Source organism: Arachis ipaensis, chromosome B6, assembly GCF_059453495.1.
Source record: "Arachis ipaensis isolate K30076 ecotype BB chromosome B6, ASM5945349v1, whole genome shotgun sequence".
NCBI lineage: Eukaryota > Viridiplantae > Streptophyta > Magnoliopsida > Fabales > Fabaceae > Arachis > Arachis ipaensis.
In genome coordinates, this window is record NC_142441.1 from 152276164 (window position 1) to 152295503 (window position 19340).

General features: G+C 33.3%; 2 protein-coding genes across 5 annotated transcripts; both read left to right on the forward strand.

Moving 5' to 3' along the window:
• The first annotated feature begins 2345 nt into the window (after positions 1–2345).
• LOC107605709 (B3 domain-containing protein Os01g0723500) lies at positions 2346–6143 on the forward strand. Of its 4 annotated transcripts, none has more exons than XM_088490005.1 (7): positions 2346–2571; positions 2700–2933; positions 3522–4068; positions 4205–4350; positions 4536–5049; positions 5316–5491; positions 5591–6143. In XM_088490005.1, the coding sequence occupies exons 2-7, from the start codon at positions 2844–2846 to the stop codon at positions 5906–5908; spliced, it is 1791 nt and encodes a 596-aa protein (XP_088346131.1). In that variant the 5' UTR covers positions 2346–2571; positions 2700–2843; the 3' UTR covers positions 5909–6143. The 4 variants fall into 4 exon arrangements, with proteins under 4 accessions (XP_088346131.1, XP_088346130.1, XP_088346133.1 ...); XM_088490004.1 differs by having other exon boundaries at positions 2369–2571; positions 5313–5491; XM_088490007.1 differs by having other exon boundaries at positions 2413–2571; positions 3420–4068.
• Positions 6144–12861: 6718 nt separating this feature from the next.
• On the forward strand, positions 12862–16974 carry LOC107605710 (AP2/B3-like transcriptional factor family protein). The gene is made up of 4 exons (XM_016307674.3): positions 12862–13304; positions 14299–14974; positions 15652–15851; positions 16421–16974. Exons 1-4 carry the CDS (start codon positions 13188–13190, stop codon positions 16757–16759), a joined length of 1332 nt encoding a protein of 443 aa, XP_016163160.1. The 5' UTR covers positions 12862–13187; the 3' UTR covers positions 16760–16974.
• Positions 16975–19340: the final 2366 nt, after the last annotated feature.

Consider the following 19340-nt stretch of genomic DNA (forward strand, 5'->3'; position numbering starts at 1 on the left):
TAAACAATTACTATCCCCACAAGCAATTTGCTTTACCTATTGAGATCATGTAATGCTGTAATTGGATGAGGAATTAGCAAATGGCTGTGATCGCTAGGGGTGGCAAAGCGGGCCGGCCCGCCCCAACCCGCCCCGCCCCGCCCCGCCAACTAAAATGGGTTCAAAATGCTAGCCCGCCCCGCTTTATGGTGGATTGGCGGGTTGGCGGGCTAGCCCGCTTCTTTATTTTTTTTAAATAAAATTCATTAAAATTAACTAAAAAATAATAATTAAAAAATCAAATACAAATAAAAAATAGTCAAATTATAATATAATTTTTTACTATTTTTTTTTATTTTTAACTTCAATAAAATTGTTCAAAATAATATTTGTCAATAGAATCATCTTTATTTTAAAAAATAAGTCACATAATTTGAGCATATATACAAAATTATAAAATAAAATAAATAAAGTTAATAACTAAAAGAAGAATAAAAACAAAAAATGAAAAAAGTGTTTAAAAATTCTATAATTATTAATTTTATAATAGTAATTACACTTTTATTTAATAAAAAAAAGAAAAATAAAAATCTTCGGCCCAGCGGACCGGCCCGCCCCGCCCCGCCAAAACCCGCCAATTTGACGGTGCGGGTTTGGCGGGCTTTTTTAATTTGGCAGGCTCCAAATCCTAGTCCGACCCACCTTTTTTAGCGGGTTTAGCGGATCGGCCCGACGGGCTCGACCCGTTTTGCCACCCCTAGTGATCGCCATGACCCAACCTTTCAAAGTCACTCCTGCACATAAACTGGGACTCAATTTGTGAGAAAAAAGACACAAGGAAAGAATTGGTTAGAGTTAAAGATGAGGAATAAATGCTTGTGACTGATGGTGGCATTGGTAGAGCTGTGGATAACTATAGCACCGGGATAGTGATTATTGGTTAAGGATCTATGCGACTTTGGGAAGGTTGAGGAAGATAGAAGGTTGATTGTATCAAACACCTATGGACACTAAACGACGTCGTATCAAGACCTGGAGGCTATTGAATCAAAACGGCGTCGTTTTGTTACTGTGCCACGTGGGTACTTAACGGAACACGTCACCCAACGTTAGCCAGCTCAGCAGACGAGATGACGGAAGGACTAACGTGGTCATATCCATCATCTTTCGGGGACGATTTTGATTAACTTTATCTTTCGGGAATTCATATGGAGATCGAGGTATCTTTCAGGGACGATTTTGACTATTAACTCTTCTGATTAAAGCATTGTGACATTTGCAGGAAGGTCTGGACTTAGATATGCTCTTGAATGAGATCTCGGAGTCTGTTTCCACTATCACACGGCGCATTCTCATATGCCACGCCATATTAAGTCCATGAAGAATTTTCCATAGTTCAGCTTCATCGATGCTACATTGCCCAAAATTCGCCATCAATCCTCCTATCCACGCCCCAAGGTATATTCTGATTAGTTCTCCACACCCCATATTTCTTTATGTATTTTGTTGTGCACCATCTATATTAAATTTAACCCAATCTTTAAGAGAAAATTCTCATTTAATTTGAATCTGAGTTCTGATTTGTTTGTGTTGTATGAACTTTTTTTTGTTGAATGCTCCTTTACTGTTTACAATATGGGACTAATATAACTTATAATTTAAAAAAATTGGCACTTCGCAGTTGGCACCCAAGTTTAAGAAGTCAACCCAACTAAAGAGAAATCCCAAATTGAGAATTTAGGCCCAAATTATAATGTGTGATAGGTTTGATTGACAAAGAAAAAATAAATTTAGTGAGTCAACACATAAACGGCTAAAGTAATATATATTTTTTAATTAGTAATTAGTAATATCAAATTTAGATTTTCTATATAAAAGAAGAATTATATTCTTCCTAAAATAAAATCTCAAATAATCATAATATATGTAACCAACAAAAAGAAGTGAGTCATTAGATGAAATTTCACATTAATCTTATACCATTAAAATTATCATTAATGACTATTTGATAGTTACAAATAATAAAAATTGCTGCCCTAGCATTCCTCTTTTCATTATTTTGGCCCGTATCGTTTTTTTTTTTTTTTTTTTGCCTCTAATATCTGTGTTTATAATGTAAGTATGTAACAAAAAATAACCCTCGTATTAGAATAAGCATTCACCTCCTCGTTTTTTACATGTACAGTAAGAACCTGCTACAGTAGCATAGGACGCTGATGAACCATTTACATCTCCATACACTTACCTCCACGTGGCACAGTGAACCTGATTCTCACGCGCCCCCTGCTGCATGATGCATGCTTGCCGATAGCTAAACGGCGTCGTTTCATTTGAAGTGAATTACACGCGCCCGCACTGCATTTTACAAAATAGCAGGCAAGAAAAACTCGATGAAGCAGCATAGACTGTGGCATACCGCATACGATTACGAACGAGACCCAAATGAAAAAAATTGAAATAATCAAAGAGAAATGACCAAACTCAAGGTTGCTCCATAGATTTCCCAAAAGGGAAGAATTTTTCTTTTTTAATTTAGAAAAAACAGTTTCACACTTCGTGTTAGGGTTTCTCAATTTCGCTTTGGAACCTAAGGTATGCAATTTTCTTTTACATATATATATATTGCTGATTTCTATTCGTTTTTCTGTAAATCGTTCGCATTTTGTTCTAGTTGGCTAGATTAGCTTTGATCGTCTTCTGATTTTTTTTTCCCTTTTCAGGTGCTGTGTGTGGTTATTGATGTTGAGAAAGATCAACATTGTAGCTTGAATTTTAACAAGAAGGGAGAGAAAGAAGAGGAAGAAGAGGAAGAAGAAGAAGAAGAAAGAGTTAGGGATTGTGAATTGAATGTTTGATTTTTGTGAATGGCCTGCGAGAGCTGTGGCTGTGAAGGGAACTTGAATGTGAGAAAGCCTCAGTTCTATGAGTTTTATTCTTCCACTCCTGAGAAGCTGGTAAAATTCCTCTCTCTCTCTCTCTCTCTCTCTCTCTCTCTCTCTCTCTCTCTCTCTGTTGTTGTTGTTGTAATTGCATGTTTTCAAGCTTCAAAATCATAATTTGTCTAATTATACTCAAGTGTTATGAAATGTATGAAACCATCATAAGTTACCCAGTGATACCTCAAGTGTTATGTAAAATGCGTGAAATCCTAGCTAATTCTGACTTATCTAATAATATACTGGCATTCAATATATTATGATTTAACAAAGTATGTTGTATGCACAAAAAATATGTTGTACATTTTCAAAGATTGAGAAAAAGAGCTCATATATTGAAAGTGATGCTGGGAAACTAGTCTGTGTTTGTGGATACAGCGGAGTACTAAACTTTCTGAAAAAGTGACCCTTTGTGAGTATTGTTGTAGAAAGTGGTCCTTTGTAAAAGCAGTTATCTAATTCTGTTGTAGTGGTTCACAGTTTAATATTTTCCTATGTTCCCAGTGTCACTGTCTCTAAGCGAGGAATGAAATTGGTTCATCTCATTTATATTGCTGCATTGCTTCTTGGGATTTTGATGTTTGAAAGAGAATTCTCTTGTTGCAGAAAATTCCTGCTGCATTCATTCATCACTTGCAGGGTAGGGCTGATGGCTTAGTTTCAGTAACAGGCCCTAGTGGAAAATCTTGGCCAGTTCAATTAATTAAGATGGAAAATGATATGTTCTTCCATCAGGGATGGCCATCGTTTGTGGGAGATCATCGTCTGGAATGCGGTGATCTGTTGGTTTTCAGATATGAAGGTTACCTAAATTTTACCGTGCAAGTATTTGACAAGAATAAATGTGAAAAACTGGGATTTAATTCTGAATGCAGTCAAAATTCAGGCAACTTTGATAATATAAGAGGTCACAAAAGAGATAGGAATGAGAAATCCTCTCTGGATGTCATTGTTGAAGGGGCTACAAAGAAAATGAGAGGCAACAATGCCGACAACCAGGAACTTAAGCTGAGTATAGTTGGGAAAGACATATTGCAATATGAGTTAGTAAAACCTATTAGTATGTTCAAAGAAAAAGAAGAAACTTCCAGAGCATGTTCAACTAATGACATCCCGTTGCCTTTTCATGTGGGAAATAGCAATGAAGATGAAGGTAAAGTTAATTTTATTTATTTATTTTGAGTCACACAGAAAAGGTCTACTAAAATTAATCCAATCTTGCATGATGAACTGGTACTTTCTATAAAATCCTAAACTCTTGCTTGCTTGAATTGTTCAATTCAATACAGATGCTGATCAATATATTCTGAATGGTATTTCACTATCAAACTTAGCAGCACATGATGAGAAAAAAGTAGCTCGATCATTTACTTCATCTTTTCCATATTTTGTAAGGATCATGAAGAGCTTCAACGTTAGCGGTTCATATACTCTGGTGGGTTGCTACGTTCCCTGGTTCTTGATTTGAGAAGGTTTTTAGTAGAATGTATTATAGAAATTTTTTTAACAATTACAAATATTACTTCTCTCTAACCATATGCATGAAAATATATAATGTGGATGTAAGTTTTACACACATAAAACTCTTCTTGATACTGATTTCTGATTGGGATAATGCAGAATATCCCGTATCAATTTTCAATGGCACATCTCCCAAACTGCAAGATAAAGATTATCCTCCATAATTTGAAAGGAGAACATTGGACTGTTAATTCTGTGCCATCAACAAGAGTGCATACAAGTCACACTCTCTGTGGAGGATGGATGGCCTTTGTGCGTGGCAATAACATAAAGGTTGGAGATGTCTGCATTTTTGAACTCGTGCATGAGTGTGAATTACTTGTTCGTATTGCTGGAGGTGGAAAAGATCTACAAGACCCGGTTGCGAAACCAGATTTAAGTAACCCTAGTGCAGGACATGCTATCACTTGCCATAAGGCTTCAAGATATATGTCAGTGAATCCTAAAGACAACCCAAAAAGCATAATAAATGTTGATCAATCAGTTAAAAAGCGGTCAAAGGTTGGTCAAGAAGCTGCTTTTTCCATTGAATTAAGGAAATCTGGTAAAAGATCAAATTCTTCTAAGAAAACGGGGCTTGGCAATCGGACGAAAGCTGCCAATAAAAAGTTGGGTAAGTTTTTTTCTTCTCCATTTGTCCAATAGGTTACCCTCTCAACGCTAATTTAATGTAGTTGCCTATCTTCTGTTTCTACAACAAACATTTAGGACTTTGTTTTATTTCTTGAGTACAAGGATATAATCAACTCCTAGAGTAAATGCTGAACTTTTTTTTTATTATGATTATTTTAAATTTTTAAAATTTTTATTTGTAGAAGTTTCTACCTTCTATATCATGACATCATGTTGCATTTTGAACTATATTTGAACTATAAGCAGAGACAGCTGCTCAGAAGAGGCATCGTGTTGAAGATGAATTAAGCTCACAAGCTAATGCTGGTTTGAGAATGTTGTTTGCACTCGATGAACAAAGAGTGGCTCAAGCCTTTACTTCCCCTTTTCCTAATTTTGTGAAAATCATGAAAAAGTTCAATGTCAGTGGATCATACACTTTGGTGAGTTCTACAAAATATTTAGCTTCCACTTTCACATGTTCTTTTATAGAGTATGCTTTTGATTTCAATGCTAAACCATGAATACCTGTCACATTGTAGAAAATCCCATACCAGTTCTCCGCTGCACATCTCCCAGCCTACAAAACAGAAATTATTCTTCGAAATTTAAGAGGTGAAAGTTGGACTGTGAACTCTGTACCAGACGCAAAAGGCAGAACGGTGCATACCTTTTGTGGTGGATGGATGGCCTTTGTTCGCGATAATGACATCAATTTTGGGGACACATGCATATTCGAACTCGTTGCTCAGGGTGAGATGCGGGTTTATATATCTGGGGTGGGAAAGGAGGGGCTTGAACATCAAAATGGTCAAGTGAAACTTAATAGATTATTGGCCAACGTTCCATCTACCTGCTAACGTTCTTGTTTGTGAGACAGATAAGTTGATCTTTAAATGGAGATGTTCTTATGGTGAGAGTTGCAAAAAAGATCTTTTGCATGTAGTGTATGTTTCAGTAATTTTGTACTCTTTAGTGGTATATGTTTAACACTTCACCATTAACATCTCAATTCATCATCACCCCAAGATATTTCATATTAGAATATATTATTAGTAATGCCTAATTATGCCATTGCTTTTGAGTTCTTCTCAATGTGATTGTCTATTAGACTATATTGGTTGCTGCCTATTATGTCATGATCTAAAACTATTGTATCACTCTCCCTGGGTTCATGCAATATTGGTCTCATTCAGGTAATCAAGGTTAGCATTGTTTGATTTTGACTTTCTGAAAATAGTTTATGCATTGCTTAATCATATTCCATATCGATGGGGTCTTGATTTATAAGTTAATTGTTGCTTTCTTATGTTGGCCATGGTTAAATTATCTTCCATAATCATGTATCAGCAATATAACTCTTGATAATGATGCTTTTTGTTTTCAGCATCTTGTATAAAACTGTTAAAAAAAGTTCACAAAAAAAAAGAGATTTTATTGTTCACTTTTTTCTTACAGGTTTTTCTAATTTAAATTCTCACGTACAATGATGTGATGTAATTTAAACAGGTTATAAGGTGCTTTTAATACATGTGACATGTGTGATGTCTAAAGTAGAAGTTTTAGGCATATATTCGATAAGAAGATTAATCATTTCTATATATATCTCTGCTTGATGCTGTGTTCAACAACTTTTCCAGTTTTCCATCTTGTGATAATTGGTGCCACTAGATTCCATTTTCTCAAAAGTGGTAATCAAACTTGTGTTGGAGAATCATGAAGACTGGTGAATACTACTTACTATCTTAATGTGTTGTAGCATCAGTCAATCTCTCTGATTCCTTCTGCCACAAATTCAATTCCTAAAATCTCGAGCCACAAGGAGTATTCAATTTGCCATTTCACCATCCTTGTACTATTCTGTTATGAATCTTATGATTCTCACTTAAACATTTACATTTTCTTTTCTCTAGTCATTAAATTTTGTTAAATATGGCTCAGAGACTATATGAGATATGAGACAAGACATGCAAACACATTAGGAATACTATAATTTCATGCAAATGTTTTTTATAATTTTAAAAGATATTGTATTAAAGAGTATCCTAAGGAGTAGCAAAGCCCGTTAAATCATTTAAGAATAGAAAACTTACAAATTTTTTATCCATTAAAAGCTTCAACTTTTTTCTTTGATAGATACTATAACTATGAAGTTGCTTAAGATTTTAAATTTAGAAATAGCAATGTTAAAAAGAAAATTGATATAAAATAATATGATTTAGCAATGTTCCTTTTATCAATTGATCATTTGATCTCATCTCCTTAACAAAAACCCTGTCAAAAGAAAAAAGAATATCATGCTATGTATATACTAGTAAGTTATAAGTTATTTATATAAAATATAAGCTCAGAACATATATTAAAAATATATAGAATACCATAAGTAAAAATATATGGCTGATGTGATGGTTATTTTTTAATGTATATATACATATAAATCAATCATACATAACCATCGACGGACACACATAGAAGAGGCTGAGGGCAAATGTCCCCACTTACTAATATATGGGGTATATATAATAGATGCCCCATTACTTTAATTATTTACTTTTATTGTTAAAAATATTTTAAATTTACTCACGTATTAAATATTAAAATGTTTTTATCTAGATAAATTTTAGTAGTTTATTTTGTCGTTTAACTAACCATTTATTTTTAACAAAAAATACAATGACCTTTTTTGGTGCCTTAAAAGTAAAAATACAATAATTCCATCCTACTTACTTATTTATCTAAGACAAATTGCAGTTTTTTAATTAACGATAACAAAAAAAGAAAGATAAAAGTTGAATATATTATCTTCAAATTCAAATGAGATACAAAAAATTTAATTATATTAAAAATTAATTATAATATTATACTAAAGAAAAGTATATACAATATACTATTTTTGGCTTTGTATAAATAATAATAAAATTATTATTTAATATTTACATAATATAAAAACATGAAAAAAAACAATTATAAATTTATTTTTAAATCATATTGTATTAGTTATTATTTTCATATATTAAATGACATGTTTTAGATTAATATACGTAATTATGCTTAGATTTTATGTTTGTTAATTTTTGCCCCCATTACATACCAACAAAATAAGGCAAGTCTCCCTTACATTTTATTTTTTGTATATACTTTTTAATTTTTTTATTTTTACATATTTTGTAAAAAAGATAGCAGGATTAAAGAAAAGTAATTGTGTAATTTGAGTTTTATTTTCTATTTTTATTTCCAATACTTTTTATAAAATTTTGAGGAAGAAAGATAATAAAAAATTTTAAAACAGTATTTTTTGTTATTTTTTCTTATTTTTCATACAAAATATTAAAAATAAAAATACAAACTAACAAACCCTAAAACTATATTTTCTATTTCACTCCATGTTATAACTTTTAATTTTTTCCATTTTTTTTAAAACAGAGATATACTAATAAGTAATAACAAAAAATAAAAAAAATTCCACAAAAAAAAAATCTTTTGCTATATATTGGAGATATGAAAAGAAATTAGTATCCAATTTTTTCTCTCAAAATACCTTTTACCATATAATGTATAAGAAAATATTGGCTAATTTTTTTTTATATAAAAATGATGTGTGTTATGCTGGGTTATGGAAGTTAGGGGGTAATACATAGTTTTGACGGCGCTAATTTTTTTAGCTGACAGTAAAAAAATCGGACCCTCCGATTTCTTTGAAGGGAGAGAGAGGAACACATATCGAACGGTCCAATTTGTGAGGAGCAATCAACGATCAACAATTTACATAAAGAAATTGGACCCGCCGATTTCATGCATATAAAATTTTTGTTAATTTTGTTAGAACGCTAATTGGACAGTCCGATTTGAGTTGTTTCAAAATTTCAAACGGTAAAAAGGCGGACAGACCATCCAATTTGTTTGGTTATATATACACAAGTTAGCCGAAGTCTCCATTTCTTCTTCTTCTTCGTCTCTAAATATTCAGCTTCTGAAACTCGTTTCCTCTTTCTTCCTTTTCATTGTTTCAAAGAAAAAAAAAACAAAGTTGATAGTATTCAATGTGAGTATATTATCATGGATGATAGAGTTATGTTAAAAATATATTATCATGGACATATTTTGTTACAAACATTTGAAGGAGTGAAATTTGTATGTGAGAATCCATTAGATATTGTTATTCGATTCACATTGTCCTTTGAATAACTAAAGGGTGTGATTTGTGAGAAAATGAATTCTCAAATATCTAGGAGAGTGTCGTGTATTTTGTACAGATATCCTATTTTTGTGTTTGGCGGGATCGTTCAATTTCAAACCAAATATGCAACCGATGAAGCGAGCGTGCAAGAAATGTTTTCAGTATATATTGAAACTCGGTCAGGAGTATCATTCATCGAGCTGTATATTGAGTTTGAGCAATCTGAAGCAGACCAAAATATTGAATTGGAAGATTATAATAGTGAAAGCGAGGAGGAGTTTGAAAGTAACTATGAGGTCGTTGATGCGGGTGTAGACGAGAATCAAGCTGACGACACTATAGAAGCAGATGTGGCAGATGTGACAAATGCACTAACAAACCAACATCCATTTGAGGAGTCTACTTTCATACGCTCGTTGGATTTAGATGTCATACATGCACTGGAATTTTCTCAATATATAAATACAGGTATGTAATTTGCACGTTTGTATGATAGATTAATATTGTAGATCGATTAGGGTACAGGACCAACATATGTGATATGTGGAATTTAATTTATTAAATAACAATGGATAACTTATTTATTTAGTTAAAAAATAGAATAATTACCTGTTGATGTATATTTAGTAATTGTTTATGTATATTTTTTAATTTAGTAAATAGCATTTGATTACTTATTTATATTCTTATTTGGATAACAACATATATTGAATTATAATTTATGATTTATACATAGGTTTTATGATTTAATAGTTATTTATTTAGCTAAAATGTAGCTAAAATACGAGGTCTGATAAATACAAGTGGGCTCCATATGTACTTCGATATCAATACATGTAAATATCTAAAAGATGCACTAGGGGCACAATAAGAATATGACTATACCGATTTGTCCATTGCATCACCCAAAAAAAGTGGATAACGGACTAATCTTGATTCTTAGGACCAATCAGTATTTTGTCGTGTGCTTTACCTAAATCCCGCTCCTAATGAGGAACACCTTGGGACAAACCAAACTGTCTCATCAATCTATTGGATGCATGCCACTCAACGCATTCGAAAGATAGTGACACCGTAGCACTCCAAATAATCGAATGTTGACGGATATCAACGAGAATCACGTCTGTTTCAATGCGATCAAACACCATAAACTTCTCAAACAAACTGGACATATTGAAAGTAAAAAGAGAATTAACACACAAAATAATAGTACAGTTAAACAAAAATAAATACTTATTTATTACAACATACTTGTCTTTTTTGTAGATCATCCAACGATCTCCTAAAGTAAGCAAGAGAATGAAATCTATAAGGCCGATCAGCACGCTCCCAGTTATGCCACCAGACATCAGACAATCTCTTAATTAATTTTTATCGTAAAAATTAAAATATAATGTGCTGCACTTTTTCAAAGCAGATAGTAATTAATTTTACCTGTTTGCAATCGGAAAGAGCTGGGGATTGCCGGAAATTGGCGTAAGAAATGGTATACGGATCCAAGCTCAGGTAAGCAAAAATGTCAGTGGACCATCGATCTCCTTGCAGTCGACACGAGATGCCCTACACAATGCTCTATACAGGTGTGCCAGACATGCCGATTCCCAACTAAATTGTATGATCCTAGAGAAGTTCCGGAGCAACGGCAAAAAACTTCCAGTGAACCACTGCTCCAAACTTGTCTCCAAACAAAATGGTCCCAAATAATAACATTATGTGGCACTTTACATACCTCTGAATGTGAATATCATTAGTTAAGACTAAACGATCTTTTAATCTCCGAAACCACGTCAACTTTATAAAACTTCCTCTACAATCTAGCTTCCTAGGTGCAACACTAAACTGGTGCAAGTATTCGGCCTCTAAGACCTCATAACTACTCAGGGTCGGTCCTGTAACTAGAAGACTATTTGTCGGAAGACCAAGAATTATCGCCACGTCCTCTAATGTCACAGGGCTCACCAACTGAAAAATGAAATGTGTGAGTTTTAGGCCGCCATCACTCGATTAGAGCATTAATAAGTGGTAACTGACATTTGATGACTCCAATCTAAAAAACGTGATAAAAATTAGTTTTCTGTAAATGCTCTTCAACAATTTAGTTGTACGAATCCAACAACATTAAGTGGTCACATGTCAACATTCGTAAATCTTACAAAACGTAGTCACATATCACATTAAACAAAGATAAGTATAATTAGTTAATAAATAAAACTTAACAATATCACATTTTTATTATACATAATCAGTTTAATATAATTATATTATTAACTATTTGAAACATACTAAATCTATTTTACAAAAATTTAACATTCATATTTATTAGCTTCTAACAATAATTAATAAAAATTAAATAAATCTAAAATATAAATCTAGTAATTATTATTAGATACATTAAAAATATATATTTTTTACCTTCTAAAATCTATTTATTTATTTATAAAACCAGAATAATTTTAATAATTATAAATTATTTATTAAATTCATATATATTTTTTTAACACCAAATTTATATATCACCGAAACCTCTAAAATATATATATATATCACCAAATTTAATAATAATTATAAATAATTTATTAAATTCAAATTTTAAATTTAGTGTTACTAACATAATTCATTACTTAAATTACACTACCATCAATTATTATTATTATTCTTTATTCGACATCAGTTTCATGCAACTATAATAATAATATACCGTAATTAGTAATTACTACTACCTAAGAATAATTAATTATTATATTCATAAAATTTTAAAAATTTTATTTCCAGTACAATACAATAAAAAATATATTAATTAAATATCTAACTAATAACACACGATAACAAGTTATTAATCTTTAATTAAATATTTGAACTTAGCTCAATAATTATTCAAAAAATTTCTAAATTTATTTTATTATACTAACTGATATTTCTAACAATAAATAATAATATTATACATACTTATTTAATATAATATTTCTACTTAAATCTATCACTACTATTTTTATTAAATTAAAATATTTAATAATAAAACTTACATAATCTAAATAATCAAGATAATTAACAATATAAAATTTCGATTGATTAATTTATTTTATTTTTAGTCTTCTAGGTATTTTTTTGAATTTGTTGGTGGTGTTGTTCTTTGCTGATCCAACAATGAAATAAAAAATGAAGAGAGAAGTGGAGTTGGGGGTATGGGCTTCGGATAGTGAGAACTGAGAAGGGTGTGAATGAAAATGATGGTTGGAAGAAAGATCCACGAAGTTTAAGGAGTGCCAACGCTGAGAGCACTGCATGCAAGCCACGTGTTTTAAGTACGCAAATCGGACAGTTCGATTTATGTACCATCTGATTAGTATAATCAAACCGTCCAATTACTTTTCCTTTCATCGGATCATCCGATTTGTTCGACATTCCTATCACAGCGGCGTCAATCACCCTACCCTTCAATAACTTTGTTATACACGAGCTATTATCTCATATCAAAATTAAAAGGTTTGAAAATATTTTGTTAATTTTAAAAAATAAATCTATCATTTTTTGTTATTTTAGTGTAATATTCTTACCAATTACCATCTTAACTAATCTCAAGTTTATTATTATTATTATTATTATTTTATAAAAAAAGTGAATATTTATAATTTCCTTAGCATTTCCAAATGGGAACCCTTTTTCTACTTTCGAGTACACGTTACACAATATACACACGCACACCGCTTTGATCGATCGATTCGAATTGAATTAGATTCCTTATCATCATTTAATTTAACGTCTTGTGTTTATGTTGGTGGGTTTTACACTAACACTATTCTGCTAGGGTGTCACGTGTTTCTACCTTTTTGGTTTTTGGGGTTTGAGCCCCTCTAAGCTCTGCTTCTCAGCTCTGTCAACTGTGAACAATTCCCGTTAACCCATCTTCATTTCTTCAATCAAAACTCAAACTTTCCTCTTCTTTGAGCTGAAGAATCCAGATCATGGAAGGATCAGAGATTTCCCATCACAACAGATCTTGGGTTGAAGACATTTATTGGAACCATTTTCAGTTCCTCCATTTCGCAAAGTTTATGCCCAGCTCTTATAATCAGCACCTTGTAAGCATCTTCTTCCTCACTCTTGTAAATCAACGAAAATTACATACCCTTTTAACTCTGTGTAAGGAAATGAGTGATTTTTAATTTTGGGGTGTGGGGGAAATTGAATTTGGGGATTTTAGTTCATGCACGGTGTCTGCATACGCTTTTTGCTCCATTGATTAATCTTTTTCCCTTCAATTTGTTTCAACTATGTTATTTGCAATGTAGGGTTTGTGATTGGGTTCTGCAGAAAGAATTTTTGTTTAATTCAATGTTGTTTTAGGTTCTACGAAAAGTGATTCTACAACTAGAAAATTGCTATATAATTGAAAAAGTTTGAAAAAATATTTTTTTTTTTAATTTAACCAAATATAAGAAAGAAAAATGATTATTTTCAGTATTTATTTATTTATTTATTTTGGTTTTTTAGCTAAATAAACTGAAACAAACACACCCTTACTTCTCTGAAATTCCAAGTTGCTAAAACACCTTGTTTTGCTTTGAAAGAGTGCTGTTTTTTTGAGCTTGCATTGTAGTAGAGGAAAAACATGCATCAACATTGTAGGTTCCGCCCTTACTATGATCCTCACTGTGAACGGTGACAATGATTGGATCTTTTTAATTGAAGGAGGAACCAAAGCAAAAGAAAATAATAAAGTGGAGAAGTAGAAAATAATATGTGGGTTGTTCATGCATAATTATTTTGGTGGTTGTTATTCAATCACTAGCTATACTTGAGATATGTAGTGGTAAATGATTGTGTTTGGAGATATGTTGCCTACACCAAGATCTCGCTCCCATGCATTGAATGGAGTGACAAGATTTGGCCCTCCAATACCTGTTAGCCTGAATCAAGTTTTTGTTGCTTTCCCATTCATTCATGTTCAGGGGATTTTTGCAAATTCGGCATATATCCAAGCACAATTGTTGCTGTTGTACCAATGTTAATAAGCAACATATTTTTTTCTTGTCTTCTTTTTTCTCATAGCTGGAATTTAAATTTTGACTATAGGCACTTCCCAAAGCATTTTATGGTAATTTGAAGAAGAAGCTGCCAGAAAATGTGAGCCTTCGAGGTCCTGGTGGTGCCCTGTGGAATATAGGGTTGACAACAAGAGATGATACCTTGTACTTCACACACGGTTGGAAACAGTTTGTGAAAGATCACTCCTTGATAGAGAATGATTTCCTGGTCTTTAAGTTCAATGGTGAATCAACATTCGATGTTCTAATATTCGATGGGAAGAACTTCTGCGAGAAGGCTGCTGCTTATTTCGTTCGAAATGTTGGAAACGGGAATCCAGAAAATGGGGTTGGACGCTTGACAATGAGAAAAGACACTGAGAACTCTAATGCTGGGGTAGAATGTGCATCGCCTCAGAAATCTGTGCATGTTAACAGTTTCCCAGTGCCAGACGCTGTGCCTGTACGCACCGAACCTCCTAGTGAAAGAAATTTTAATGGCGATGTTGAATTCTCCACCCCTAAACAAGTTGTTAATGTAGATGGTGATGCCGGTGTTGAAGTTGATGCTAACGGAGTGACGATGTCAGAAGGTCGCACCCGCACTACTGGTAAAAGGATTAGGAAGCCGACTCAAGCTTTTAACCATTTCCAAACTAAGCGGAGACCAGTAAGGGTGACAAAAACATCTAATGCACATAAGGAAGTAGCAAACGTGGTAATCGGTAAAGTTCTACTCTTCAAATAAGAACAGAATACCTTGTGTTTCATTTTATGGATATATATCTTCAGAAAGCAAAATGTCACAGTTTCAAATGGTTAGCTATTCCAACTTCAAGTAGTTGAGCACTGCACTTGTTTTCTATATCAAGTCGATGACTTGAGCATTTGTTTGAAACACAAACTAGTTTTTCTAAAATATTAGACTTTGGTTGACTTCTAAATGAAGCAAATCTCCCTTCAAATATGGTATCTTATATTATGTATATTAGATAATTTGCTTGAATCTTAGAAAAATGCTGTATATTATATGATGTAGTTACATTATGGATTGTGATTTCATATTTTTATTTATGTTATATCCTTCTGTACGTACACCAGTATCCTAATTTTTGCAAAATTTTCATATCCTTTTCCCATATCCATACCTAGTACTGGTTAAGTAGCTTCAAGTGTATGTTGTAGACTTGTAGTCTGAAACTTAACTAGAGTTTTATATCAAAACTATACGACATCAGTCTAAGCATTACCCTATTAAGTGGCGTTGGCGAAACTTAAACCATCCGAATAGTAACAGCTTCTCTTTCTTGAGAATTAGGTTCTTTGCAAATGTTTATTTCAATTTGAATTAATATTTTAGCTGTTTTATGATATGATACCTTACTGTTGCTCATATTAACAGATGCAGATGCAGATGCAGATCCTGAACCTGTTTCCGCGGGTAAAAGTGAGGGTGGGAATTATGAATTATATGTCTCACAGAGGAGGCCTGTCACTGAAGAAGAGATGAATAGTACCCTTCAGATGGCTAAGGCAGCATGTACCGATGACAGCCTCTGTGTTGTCATGCGACCAACGCATGTTTATAAGAGATTCTTCGTGGTAATAGTTTGCCTCCTCAGCTTTCCTTGTTAGGATTTGTTTTTGGTCTAGGTTCTAATGTGCCATGAGTTTTTGCTTTCAATTTTATCCCAATACTAAACCGGCTATTTAAACTTTGGTCTTAATATATACTATCCTGAGTAGCCTTCTTTTCTTGTGAAACTTGGGCCTCTTTTTTTCTGTTTTCACTTTTTATTTTTTAATGTTTTTGGTTTTCAATTTCAAGATTTTGTGAAGGGAAATATGAAACAAAAGATATGATTTATCATTTTCATTGAATTCAACTTTTTTTTCTCCAACAATTTCTAAAAAACAAAGGGGAAAAAATGAAATGAAAACAGATTCCAATCAGACCTGGGTGCGATTGATTTTTGCTCTATCTAGGTGGAAACTCAGGTGCAGTCGACTTCACGTGAAGTTGATAGCTGAGAGCTGTTAGATGGTTTGACTGATTTGACTAAATTTTCATCTAACGGCACTCAGCTATCTACTTCATGTGAAGTCGACTGCACCTGAGTTTCCACCCTCTATCTATTGCTACTAATTGTTTTATCTTTTGCGGTTACCAGTCGCTCCCGAATAAGTGGATACTGCAACATATCCCTCCACGAACTCAAGACATTATATTGCGCGTGGTTCATAGCGAATGGCTTGCAAAATACAGCTACCATAACCCTAGAAACACCGGAGGACTGAGCGGAGGGTGGAAACGCTTTACCCTGGACAACAACCTGGAAGAGTACGACGTGTGTGTTTTCAAACCCGGAGGCCTGATGAACAACACATTGATTTTGGATGTCAACATTTTCAGAGTTGTTGAGGAGATTAAACCTTTGACACAAGTGAGAGCTTCAGGATCAGCCAAAAAGAGTGGTAAGAAAAAGGCCTTAAAGGCCATCCAAATATAATAGAACCTCTCTTGTTATCCCATCTTTGTGGATATTTCATGTTGTCTTGAATTAGTGTAATTTGTTGTTGGAAGTGTAATGTACCTTAAAACAGGTCAGAACTTAGTTGTCTTATGGGAGAGACCTAGTTCCTCATGATGTGTGTATTGTATGCTATTCTCGGATTGTGTTAACTTCTATGTGTCTTCTAATGGTAATTTAGTGTTAATCCTCTCTATTGCAGCACCCTTTGTAGGCCTTTTTAGTCTTTAGGCTCAATTAATTACATAGCAAATCTTCCTATCCCTTTCTTAAGTTACATGTTATATTTTTCACTTCTAGATGATTCAAAAATCATAGTATTTATCTATTTGTAATATTTAGGTAGTATTTTTTCCCCCCTTTCAATGATACCCTTAATGATCTTAAATGTGGGACATTATTGATACAATGGGTTGAGAAGAGTAATGAATCTAGTTTTTCTGTAGGGTTAATTTTGTCTAACAGAATTTTTAGGATTTTGACAGATAAATTTAACTTAGGAATCTATTGTAGATAATGGGAATTGTGAAGGGTTTAGTGTATACTCTTTTTTTTTTTTTTTTTTTTCCAAAGACCCTTATTCATATGTGTATCAATAAAAAACATTTTAACATCTCTAACACTTGACACAAGATCTTATATTAAAACAATAAATTATTTACTATTTTAACTAATCATAGATTTACTATTATTATTTACAACAACAACAAAGCCTTATCTCACTAGAAGCTTTGTCTCACTAGGTGGGGTCGGCTACATTAATCAAACGACGTCATTGAACTCTGTCATGTATTATGTCTACAGAAAGACCGTTTATATGTAGATCTCGTTTGTCTACCTCATGGATGGTCCTTAGGTCTTCTTCTGCCTTTCACCCTTTGTTTATCTTCCATTTCATCCACCCTCCTTAGTGGTATTCTGTCGGTCTTCTTCTCACATGCCCAAACCATCTGAGACGCGATTCTACCATCTTTTTCACAATGGGTGCTACTCTAACTTTCTCCCTTATATCTTCGTTCTTTATTTTATCCAATCGTGTATGACCACTCATCCATTTCAACATCTTCATCTCTACTAGATGCACGTAAGATATTTAAAACTTTTAACTTTTCGTAAGATGTTTTCTCCAATCTTCACCTCTATATTAGGGTTTTTCCTTCTCAGACCGAACTTACATTCCATATATTCTGTCTTGCTACGGTTTATGCGCAGATCATACACTTCTAGAGTTTTTCTCCATAAGTTCAACTTCTAATTTAGGTCTTCCCTTGACTTTTCCATAAGGATGATATCATTGGCAAAAAACATGCACCATGGCACAGGCTCTTGGATGTGCTCTGTGAGTACTTCCAAGACTAATGTGAAAATGTATGGACTTAAGGATGATCCTTGGTGTAATTCTATATCAATAGGAAATTTTTCTGTCACACCACCTTGAGTCTTCACACTAGTTGTGATCCCATCATACATGTCTTTAATTGCACGAATATATATGACTCTTTTCTTTTCTAAAACCTTCCATAAGACCTCCCTTGGCACCCTATCGTACGCTTTTTCCAAATCAATAAATACCATATGTAGATCACTTTTATTATTACGATACCTCTCAATCATCATTCTTAACAGGTATATCGCTTCGGTGGTAGATTTGCATGGCATAAATTCAAATTGGTTCTCTGTTAGTGTCTCTTTTCTCAACCTCTGTTTTATCACCCTCTCCCATAACTTCATGGTATGGCTCATGAGCTTGATCTCTCTATAATTTCTGCAACTTTGTATATTCCCCTTATTCTTGTAGATAGGTACCAACGTGCTCTTTCTCCACTCATCAGACATCTTTGACCTTAAAATTTCATTAAAAAGCTTGGTTAACCAATTGATGCATTTTTCTCCAAGACCCTTCCAAATCTCAATCGGGATATTATCAGGTCTTATCGCCTTGCCATTTTTCATCTGCTTTAGAGTCTCTTTTATCTCGAAGTTTCGAATCCTTCGATAGTAGTCAAAGTTTTTTATCTTCTTTCTTTGTGCATAACCGACCAAGATTCGGAAGAGTCTTATGTCATTCATTAAATAACTCATAGAAGTAGTTCTTTCACCTTTCATTAATCTTCCCTTCTTGAGCCAGCACCTCTCCATCCTTATCCTTTATGCACTTAACCTGATCCAAATCTTTCGTTCTTCTTTCACGGCTCTTTGCGATTCTATATATACATTTTTTCCTTCTTTCGTGTCCAAAGACTGGTAGAGACTCTCATATGTTCTTGTTTTTGCTTCACTTACAGCCACTTTTGTTTCTTTTTTAGCCGCCTTATATTTTTCCTAATTATCTGCATTGCGGCATAAAAATCACTCTTTAAAGCACTCCCGTTTTATCTTTATCTTTTCTTGTACACTCGCATTCCACTACCAGGACTTTTTGTCTCTTGGTCCTATCTCTTTAGATTCACCATAACTTTCTTTTGCTGTTCTTTTAATAACTTCTGCCATCTCCCTCCACATCTCTTTTGCGCTTCCATTTCCATCTCACTTTATCTCTTCTCCTACCCATCTTAGAAAA

Bases quoted from the DNA above. Each gene is read 5' to 3' on its own strand.
- LOC107605709 (XM_088490004.1), top strand. From the start codon at position 2,844: ATGGCCTGCGAGAGCTGTGGCTGTGAAGGGAACTTGAATGTGAGAAAG. The intron at 2,934-3,521 runs GTAAAATTCCTC...CTCTTGTTGCAG, and splicing joins CTTCCACTCCTGAGAAGCTG to AAAATTCCTGCTGCATTCAT. The intron at 4,069-4,204 runs GTAAAGTTAATT...AATTCAATACAG, and splicing joins AAATAGCAATGAAGATGAAG to ATGCTGATCAATATATTCTG.
- LOC107605710 (XM_016307674.3), top strand. From the start codon at position 13,188: ATGGAAGGATCAGAGATTTCCCATCACAACAGATCTTGGGTTGAAGAC. The intron at 13,305-14,298 runs GTAAGCATCTTC...TTTTGACTATAG, and splicing joins GCTCTTATAATCAGCACCTT to GCACTTCCCAAAGCATTTTA. The intron at 14,975-15,651 runs GTAAAGTTCTAC...TCATATTAACAG, and splicing joins AGTAGCAAACGTGGTAATCG to ATGCAGATGCAGATGCAGAT.